The 10,159-nt window shown below is 38.4% G+C and overlaps 2 protein-coding genes across 2 annotated transcripts; one reads left to right on the top strand and one right to left on the bottom strand.

Moving 5' to 3' along the window:
- Positions 1–302: 302 nt before the first annotated feature.
- On the top strand, positions 303–3,689 carry pdcl3 (phosducin-like 3). Its single transcript, XM_061053056.1, has 6 exons — positions 303–443; positions 1,524–1,641; positions 1,845–1,935; positions 2,137–2,280; positions 2,597–2,805; positions 3,165–3,689. The coding sequence occupies exons 1-6, from the start codon at positions 438–440 to the stop codon at positions 3,308–3,310; spliced, it is 714 nt and encodes a 237-aa protein (XP_060909039.1). The 5' UTR covers positions 303–437; the 3' UTR covers positions 3,311–3,689.
- Positions 3,690–4,196: 507 nt separating this feature from the next.
- On the bottom strand, positions 4,197–9,272 carry nms (neuromedin S). Its single transcript, XM_061053057.1, has 7 exons — positions 9,115–9,272; positions 7,107–7,153; positions 6,503–6,559; positions 5,801–5,827; positions 5,657–5,713; positions 5,285–5,359; positions 4,197–4,448 (listed from the first exon to the last, which is right to left on the bottom strand). The coding sequence occupies exons 1-7, from the start codon at positions 9,185–9,187 to the stop codon at positions 4,419–4,421; spliced, it is 366 nt and encodes a 121-aa protein (XP_060909040.1). The 5' UTR covers positions 9,188–9,272; the 3' UTR covers positions 4,197–4,418.
- Between the last annotated feature and the right edge of the window lie 887 nt (positions 9,273–10,159).

Genomic DNA, 10,159 nt, shown 5'->3' with positions numbered 1-10,159 from the left:
GTGTGTGTGTGTGTGTGTGTGTGTGTGTGTGTGTGTGTGTGTGTGTAAGTGAGTGAGTAACAGCACCTGTTAAGTTTCCACAAATGGAATGCTGCGCTTCAACTCCTTTTATGGTCACATCGAGCGTCAGACGGAAATCTGTGTCTCTTTTATTATGGTCCCCCTTTTTTTAAAGCGGGCGTTCCGTGTCTTTCTAAACAGATATTACCAAGCCATAACGAGATATAAAAAAAAATGAAGTGTGATACATTTTCTTAACCTGATATATGGACTGCTAAATGACGTTTATTTAAACTCTGGACGTGTTGCATATTTTTCTTGGGGGGAAGTCATGGGTTTCTGTTTCGTGCCGGACTCGGTCCGTCGGCGCTCCTTCTGTTTCCGTGTCTTGGAGGAGAGCAGTAGTGTGATTCGAGAGGAGGATTTTATCTGTCAAAATGCAGGTCCGTAACGCTTTATTAGTCATTTAAACGCCGTATTTTACTGTATTTGAATGATCCTATTTAACAAGGGTTGATGTCGGTGTTGTAGACTCAGGTAATTTCGAAGCAGAGGTTTAAAAGTTAAAAGTTAGCATGTAGCATGGTGTTAAAATGTTAGCTGTACTGTAAGCCAGGTCAGGTTTTAAATTCTCCTTTAACATTTAAAAGTTAGTACAATATCTTTAAAGTGTTGTGAAAACACATTTAGAAGCGTTTAGACTGTTTTTTTTTTTAACGATGACTGTTGACTGTTGCTGTAATGGATTTTAAATAATTAAAAGGTGTAATCTGGATAATCTGCGGATGGTTTTGTCTAGTTTGTATGTTTCAGCATTAAATATTTATTACAGCTGAGCAGTATATCTATTGATCACAACAAGAGGTCGTAAAGGAAACAATAAGCTCACATATTCACCTTTTAACTAGTTTATAATTATCCTGTTAATTAGAAACATTCTGGCTGCTTATTAGTACTTTATTCTGTATGAGTGTATAGTCTGCAGCTGTTAATTTTAAAAGAGTTTACCCTCAATACCCTCCTAATAACTGTGTGTTGATAGTAAGGCAGGAAGTTGTTGTAAGTGAATGATGATCGTAATATGCTTTGCTTTGTTTGGTCCTTTTATAAGGTAGAAATAAGCAGAAACATCGTTAGTTAGTTAGTTGATTAAATTTGTTTTTATTTCTGTTTTATTTTTCTTCCTGTAGCACTTTGAGATTATTTTGCGTTACAAATTAAATGTATTATTATTATTATTATTATTATTATTATTATTATTATTAATAATAATAATATTATTATTATAGTGGATCAGGGACATTTTTGCATGTATTCACTCTGTCTTTGAAACGCTGCCTCCAGATCTCAATATACTCATTTATAAACATCTGATTTCACTCAGTGTCACCCTCGTGTTCAGATCCTCAAATACTGTTTTCAGTCTTTCATTTATAAAAACAAAAAAACCAAACAGAAATACATCACATGCCATAGCTTAATGAAACTCATCATAACAGTACATGTTTTTGTTTTCTGCCCAGGACCCGAACGAAGACACAGAGTGGAATGATATTCTGAGGAAGAAAGGTATTCTTCCTCCCAAAGAGACGCCTAAAGATGATGAAGAGGAGGAGCTGGCACTCCAACAGCAGTCTATCGGTAAGAGAGACAGTTCGGGATACACCGCATCCTGAAACACGGGTTGAGTGTCACCCAGTTTATTCTACATTTTTTAATTTAAATTGCAGTCAAAGCAATCGTGATCATGTTCATTTTAAATACAGTTTAATCTGCTTCATTTGTCCTCCGTTCAATTTATCACTGAGGGTAAGATTATATCTTTTTTTGTTTTTCGGGAAAAGTTAAAACATATGAGGACATGACTCTGGACGAACTGGAGGAGAACGAAGATGAGTTCGGTGAAGAGGACGAGGCTGCCATTGAGATGTACAGGTAAACATAGATTATCTATAACAGGGTCTTGAACAATGAGAGACTACAAATCCCTGGATTATGAATAATTTTAAAACATTTGTTATAAATTCCTGTCAAAATCAAATCAACTCCAAATCCTCCTACAAAAGAGGTTTTGGACTTTAGACTGAAACAAATTCACTGTTACTGTACACTGATATGAGATGTTTCTCCTTGCAGACAGAAGCGTCTCGCAGAGTGGAAGGCAACTCAGATGAAGAATGTGTTCGGCGAGATGGTGGAAATCTCAGGGCAGGACTACGTCAAGGAGGTCAACAAGGCTGGAGAAGGCATCTGGGTGGTGCTGCACCTCTACAAACAGGGGTAGGGGTTGCAACAAAACTGCACACTTGTAGAAGTTAGAGGAAAAAAAAGAAACTTGTGAAGGCCTACAGAAGTATTTTACATCTTCAACTACAGATAATATTGAAGTTAAGGTTGTGATATCTTGATGTTGCTGGGTTGAGAATCATTTTTTTTTGTACTCTGGCCTTTCACAAAAGAAAACTTTGAAGCCAACACAGCTGCTTTTAAGTCTTTTTTTTTTCAGTATGTTTAAGCTTTTTGACATGCCACTCAAACTAGTTTAAGTACCACATGTTTTCCTTCATCCAAGTAATGGTTTTATCTCCTTTCCCAGCATCCCTCTGTGTACCCTCATCAATCAGCACCTGAGCATGTTAGCCAGGAAGTTTCCTCAGACCAAGTTCCTCAAATCCATCTCCACCACCTGCATCCCCAACTACCCAGACCGCAACCTGCCCACCATCTTTGTCTACTTTGAGGGAGAGATGAAGGCACAGTTTATTGGACCACTGGTATTCGGGGGCATGAACCTCAAAGTTGAAGGTAGGATGTTACTTTCTCAAGAAATAAATGGCAGCAATTAAATCTTCAAGGCCACCAGAATAAATCTAAAGTAATGCAGACATGACTGTATGTATGTATGACTTTTTAAAGAATTGCATAGCCTTTCTGTTAGAGAAAAATACATGTATGTGGACATTTAATAATTCTCCTCGAAGCGGGCTATACTAACTTTTCATCACATACTAATATGTAGAATGGTTGATTTTGTATATAGGGAAACATGGCCCAAACTAAGATCAATCCTGTAATTCACTGATGTTCTAATGTTCAGCTGTTGGTTCTTTACTCCAGTGACTCCAGTTACTCCATGTTTTATTTGTCCTTTCTGTCCCATCCAGAGCTGGAGTGGAGGTTATCAGAGTCCGGGGCTGTAAAGACAGACCTGGAGGAAAACCCTAAAAAGCAAATTGAAGACAAGCTCATGTCATCGATCAGATGTTCCATGCCTACACGAAAGGACAGCGACTCGGAGGACGAGGACTAGTAGTAAAAGAACAACACCTGCCACTCCAAAACAGAGATTCCTCGTGGTCGCTTCAAGGGGAACAACCTGAGGAGTTTAAAATACCATGTTTTGACTCTGAAACAGGTCCTCAGTCCTGCCCGAGGGCACTGGGACAAACACTCTGCTGGAGAGAATCAAACCCTGTTGATTTAAAGTGCAGCCTCGTGTACCTTCTGGGAAAACCGCCAAACACTCACTCTTTTGTAATAAAAAATAAATGTCCAAGTCCACCAACAAAAGCATCAAAGACAAATTTTAACTTTTTTATTATGTTTCATGATAATTATGTCACAAAATGTACATGTGCATTTAAATCTGTTGGATTAAATGTGAGTTCATCTCTTTGCCACAATAATAAGTGTCTGTTTTCATGGTTTTCTTTTTTTTAAGTCTGTGTCACTGCTGATTATAAAAACAACCCCCAGTTTCAAAGACTAAAGTGCCTTGATGTTATTTTATTTTTTAACACCCACGTCTCGTGCAACGGTGCCAACATGACACAGTTGTGCTGGGGAGCAGTTCACATTAGGGTCGGGCCGATACTGATATTGGGGAGGGGAGAAAATCTGATATATCTGCCAATGTATTTCTTAGATCTATCTTTATCTTTAAGATTTATAATGAAGACAAGAGGGTCACTCAACTGGAAAGTAATCGGCATGTAAGTGCATCACCGTTTGACTCTCTGGAGAGTGATGATGCTTGTTGTAATCCATATAGCGCCCTCTGCTGGTGACATAGAGCTGCTAGTTAAATACAATGAACCTCAAATTAAATGCTGTTTGACTGGTGAATAAATCGAGTAATATCAGTGCATATCTGTGATAAAATTAGCCAATACCGATAGTCACTGGATATGCTAGTATCGGCCGATAAATCGGCTCTAGTTCACATTAACTTTGGAAGCAGGAAGATGCATGGCAGCCATGGCAGTGCACTTCTATTTTTCCATCAGGACAATAGTTTAAAGTTTTCTGTTTTAAAAATAAAAACATCATGTTTGTCCATGTGGGTTTTTGCTCCACCAGTCGATGCCTGCTGGTCTCCTGTTAATCTTGATTTTTGTCTCGTTTTGTAGACTCTTCTCCTACAACATCCCCTCCGGCAGACCACGAATCTTCTGTTTCATTAGGGAGAAAGACAGGTCAGTGACAGCAGAAATCGAACCAAATAGGATTACTGTGCTCTCTCTGTCACTTTCTCACTGATTATTTGCTACCTTCTAACTTCATGCAGAAACAGCAGTGGAAGCTCATTTTCACTGATTTAGTCTGTATTTTTTCACTGATGTTAAAAGTTCCTGCCCAAACAACTTTCTTCTAAGGTGAGTGAGATGTTCAAATATAATGATCAACTGAAGTTAGATGTGTTTGATTTCTGGTCATTTTAAAGCTGATTCACTAGACTTATTTTATTTCACTAATACACATACCAGAGGTGGAAATTTGCCTTAGGCTCACCATATACATAAAACAGTATAAAAACATCCAGGCCGTCAATAACACTGACAACATAGCAGCTAGGTTTACACATTAAAATCAGTTTATATCATGGTTCAGATCTCATCAGTCATAAAACTCTTAACTGCCAACTAAGTAAAGAAAAACTGTAGCTGTCAAACAACCATTCAACACACGCTAACTGTTCTGATCCAATGTGCATACATTGATTTAAAACATATCCTTGGATGGTCCATTCACAGGGCCTTTCAGGGGCCCAGCCTTTTCCGTGGGAGGGCCTGCTCTCAGGTATCTTTAATAAATGAGATATGTAAATTATCACTAGTTTGAAATGCAGCATTATAACCGAGTGTTATTTGTTTGAGATGACGCTAAATCTTTGTTTCTGTTTTGCTGTAGTGTTTAACATTTGCCTGAAACCGACATCATCTATCAATGTTTTAAAACAAACAGCTGAAAGTTAAGAACGAGTATGTATCTTAATTTGTCTTACAAAAAGTAGAACCTTCTTATTTTTCCTCTTGGCCAGCTTGGGGGAAAGTCGCATCAAAGGATGAACAGACTGAGACTGGAGGAGGAAAAAGAGGAGAGTCAACTTTAGAGGGATACATATGACATGAAATGCTTTTATCTAAGTACTGTTCCATATTGTGACGGTTTATGACATAACTTAAAAAAATATGAACACCATGATCAGACCTATAATCACAATGCATCAAAACCAGCTGCTTTCTTATTGATAAAAACTGATGCAAAAATGTGATGGACTCAACACATTCAACTATAAGTTATCACTCTTTATGCTGACATTTCCACATAGTGATAGAGAAGATTAAAGTACCGTTGGTGGTTTTATTCTGCTCACCTCCACCTGCTGCAGAGGGCCCACGGAGTTGCGAGCTTTAGAGTAATGAAACAGGAACTGGAAAAAAAAAGAGAAACTCAGAAGGTCAGTGACATGCTGCTAGAAAAAATAACATACAGAGAAAGAAACACTCTTAATACTTACTCTTTTGAAAACATTCTGGGCCTGCTCCTGTGGGGAAACACATTTTAACATGAATAACAGATTTTAAAATGACATGGGGATTGACTTTTTGGTCTGCATAAATCTTACAACACAGAGATAAATGATCAGTTTTAAATTTGCTCTCATAGTGACATCACAGTGGGATTCTGGTAAATAAATACCCTCCCCCCCAGTATCTCCAACCATGTACTCCACCCCCAGCCTAGAGCAAAGCTTTTGCACATTTTTATTGTTGCGACAGAGGAGTAATGTCTACTGGGAAAACTCAGGGGGGAGGGGGGTCATTGAATTTAAAGAGACACACACACCAAAACGGAGCGTTCTGAGAGAGCTGGTTTATACAGGGTCACAAACCTCCTCTGGTGCTTGATTCATGTTATATTTTGACCAAAGCACAGCACAGATGTTTCATTTAGACCACAGGGGGCTGTTTGAAAAGGTGGAGGAGGGGACTGTTTGAAAAGGTGAAAAAGGGGGATAATATGTCCTCTTTAATTGTAAATGTACCATTGTATAATGATATAGGTGAACATACAGGTCCATGCACTGTGGTCTTGTGATTCTAGTTGTTGTATTAACCTGTGTGGTTTATCTTTATCTAATATAACCCTACAATGTAAAAAAGAAGAACAAGTAATCGTTTGTTTTCCTGTTAAAATTGTTTTCGGGGTTTCCACTTACCTCGTTCTGTTGTCCCCACAGGACGTCACTATTATCACCACTTTGAATGCCTCGAACCTGCAGACAAACAGCACTCTTATATCAATAGATAATGGCAGTGAATGCAACACAACACACCAAGAGAGGAACCATGGACGTGTTTTTTTAAGTGATGAGCCTGCAGGTCAGACTGTTTGTGCTTTTCAATGTATTTCTCTCACACTGCGGTTTATGCAGATCTGTTTTATTTATCTCTTTCATGTGTTCACTTTTTAGCAGATCCAACTGTAAGTGGTCATAAGCAAATTATGTGATTGTGATTATGTGAAGCTCGACCCCAGTGTGGTTCTCTCTCTCTCTCTCTCTCTCTCTCTCTCATCCCAACCATGATTAACACGAACATTTCAGTCTTTTTTCTGTTTTTCTCCACAACATCCCACACTTCATGATGCCACACATCCACATTCACACTACTGACTTTACTGACGGACACACTCCATGTTTGTCGTCATCATTTCATTTGTTTACTTTCTTACAATAATTGAATTATTACTTGCAGTTAACTCGTTTCCTTCCCATGTTTGTCATGGCCCTTGAGCCAGGTAATGACACAATGACTCCTTACCTTTCTGAATGCTATGCCATCGTCCCATCCATTGAAGGGTCTCGAATCTGAGTGAAGAGCACAGGAGAGGACTTGTGAATGTGCAGCATCAACAGTTTTGACACGTTATAACAATTTCCTTTCATCATAATAATAAATACACAAGGAGAACTCATAGCTGCTATCTGTTGTCCCTGGGCAGATGATGGCAAGAATAAAATATAAATCAGCCAGTCGTGCACACTAGTCCATACGCACATTTCATAAGTGCGTGCACCCCATGTACAGAGGCTACAGTCCTCGAGAGCGGACGGCCAAGGTTGGAATCCGACCTGTGACTCCTATCCCGCATGTCATTCCCCACTCTCTCTCTCTCACCGGTTTCTGACGCAACCCCCCACATAAAAAGGAATAACTGTACTTCTCTGAAATCTTTCAGCATTAAAGCTTGCTACAGTGATGCTGACGTGTCAGAGTGGCAGAGATGAAATGCAGTAACTCATGCAGCTTGTCATTTTGAGGTACGCGTCGTTAACTTTTACTATTTGATATAACACTTGACTGGATATGACTTAATTTCAAAGGGAAAGGATTGTTTCCTTCTTTCACAATTTCTTCATGATTTTAAGCATAGTCAGCAATGCAGTATAAAGAAACAAACACATTATATTCAACCCCTCACCCACCCCTACTTACATGTTATCAAACATCCCTTCCTCTCTTTACAAATCTATTTTGCAATTTAAAGTATGTGAAAACGTAAGACTATATATCCAAGATAATGGAACCTCTTATGAAATGAAAATCAAAACTACCCGTTACTATCCACCACATAGTTGTATAAATGTTGATATGTTTAAACATGAATGAATTAATATAGTAATGTGTAACAGTGACAAGTGAGTAATAACCAGCAGGTGTATATATGGTCTATCCTCTCACAGTTTAACTTACTTTGTAAAGAAGAGTAATGGATAGTAGGAACATTTACAGTTTGAAAACCAGCATCTGAAAAAAACCCTCGTTTTTTAACGATTTATCAATTTACATCTGCAGAACTAATAATTTACCGAATAGGATAATTGATCTTACAGTATGTTTTTGTGTAGTTTAAAGGAATGCAGGGTTACTGACATACACCTCTTCACCACAGATACTTACATTTCTTTACATAACACCTTCACGGCAGCAGGTGTTTCATTTAAAGATCTGGTCCACATAATTTGTAGCTCATTTTAAATAAAGAATCAAATAAGTGACACAAGCTTTAAGTATCTTTGAGGACTGAATAGGCCTTAATTCTTCACAATATGGCATCTCATTATTTTTCCTTAAACATGGTTTAATAATAATTTTTTTAAAAAGTATGATATGATCATCATTTCGTGTGGAGGGGCTCAGCGTTATTAAGATACAAGAAGGGGGCTCCGAGGAGAAAAAAGGATGCAATCGCTCTAAATCATTGCTTTAAGAGGGTTTAGGATAGGTAACTCCTTATGTGGTTTGAAGTTAAGGTTTCAGACAAAAAGCATTAGATATTCATTTATCATATACTTCTCTATTCGTGATCATGAATCTCAGTTCACGGCTACATTTGGAAACGAAATCAATATTTAAATATAAAAACTATCTATTTTTTAATCACTTAAATAAGAAAACAAATAGAATCATTACTTTAACATTCAAGTTAGAGTGTTTGGAGATAACGTTTTAAGCTTTTATGGCTTTTTAATTAAACTTAGGCTGCATTAAGCACGTTAGTCATATTTTAGTGAAACCTGAAAACTTGATAATTTAATGTTCTTGATAATTGTTGGTATTTTACCCAGATTACAATGCTAAAACGAGCTGTCATTTTTAATTATAAAGTAAATATTTAAGTTCAAATGTGTCTTTTTTCATAATGAACTCGTTCAAAGCGACCCACAAACACAACAAACACAACGAAGTGATGAAAATAATTAGACAAAATAAGATTTTTTAAAATGTAATTAAAAAAAAAAAATCTCTGTTTAAAATATTCACCCACCTGCTGTGCTCCAAGATCCAAGAATCCAGAGAAAACACAAAAGAAAAAGTTGTCGTACAGTTGGCAGAGACATGATCCGTGTAGGTAACGATCCTCTCTTACTCCTCTCTGCTCGGTTCGGTTCGGCTCGGCTCGGCTCTCCTCGTATGTCAGCTCTATGGTCTAGATGCCTCTGCCCTCTGCCCGCAGCAGTTTAAAAGCACACACCCGCTCCCATAAGCAGAGGTGACCAATCACGCCTCCCTGCTCATCAGCACACCCACATGCGCAAATCCAACGCACCCCCCTCAACCCATATCTTTTTGTATTACACACGCAGACTTATTTCCTGGAATCAAAGTGCACTGGGAATACTTTGTTATTTTTTTAAGCACTTCTGATGCAACCAGTGTGCTGATGTCATATGACTGGACTCTCCTCCAGCATCAGATAGGAAACAATTCTATTTTCTTACTAAACAAGTTTTTCTTTCAAATGAGCAAATTCCTTTCTATTGATCCCTTCAAATGTTCTGTTTATAACCTCTTTTAGGGGAACAATCTAACCCTTTATTATATACACAGATCAGCCATAATATTAAGACCACCTTTACCGACAGATAACTCCTCTTCATGTTCCTTCGGAGACTTTCATTGACAAATGTTGGTTTTCAAATAAAAAATGCATGCCAAACTTTTAGGTTAAACGAGAGGGAGCGCTGTCGGATGGGGCCCCCTTAGGAAGGTATCCAACTGTCATTGCAGAATTTGCACATTTTGAGCCACTGCTGTGGTTTAAAGTTTGTCAGCCCTTGGGGGGCCCCCTACTGGCTTGGGGCCCCAAGCAGTTGCCTACCTTGCCGGTTGACAAGCAACGCCTCTGACCTTTGCGATCTTGGGACTGTTTCCATCAACGGCGCTTTTTGTGCTGGCAGCCCACTACCGCAGTTTCAGAGCGCTTCTAGCTGGAGCTTATTGTTGCTAGGTTACAAAAGTTAGTCTCTGAAACTGAGATCGTGGGCACTGCCAGTGCAAAAGAAACATCGTTAGTGGACACAGGCCTTATG

The sequence above is a fragment of the Labrus mixtus genome, chromosome 13 (assembly GCF_963584025.1).
Source record: "Labrus mixtus chromosome 13, fLabMix1.1, whole genome shotgun sequence".
NCBI classification, from domain to species: Eukaryota; Metazoa; Chordata; class Actinopteri; order Labriformes; family Labridae; genus Labrus; species Labrus mixtus.
This window is presented reverse-complemented; position numbering and strand designations above follow the sequence as displayed.

Excerpts from the sequence above, each read along its gene's own strand:
- pdcl3 (XM_061053056.1), top strand. Across the intron at positions 1,642-1,844 it reads ACTCCAACAGCAGTCTATCG|TTAAAACATATGAGGACATG; the intron begins GTAAGAGAGACA and ends TTTCGGGAAAAG. Across the intron at positions 1,936-2,136 it reads GCTGCCATTGAGATGTACAG|ACAGAAGCGTCTCGCAGAGT; the intron begins GTAAACATAGAT and ends TTCTCCTTGCAG.
- nms (XM_061053057.1), bottom strand. The coding sequence starts at position 9,187 with ATGTCTCTGCCAACTGTACGACAACTTTTTCTTTTGTGTTTTCTCTGG. Across the intron at positions 6,560-7,106 it reads ATGGCATAGCATTCAGAAAG|GTTCGAGGCATTCAAAGTGG; the intron begins GTAAGGAGTCAT and ends GTTTGTCTGCAG. Across the intron at positions 5,714-5,800 it reads CCCAGAATGTTTTCAAAAGA|TTCCTGTTTCATTACTCTAA; the intron begins GTAAGTATTAAG and ends TTTTTTTTCCAG.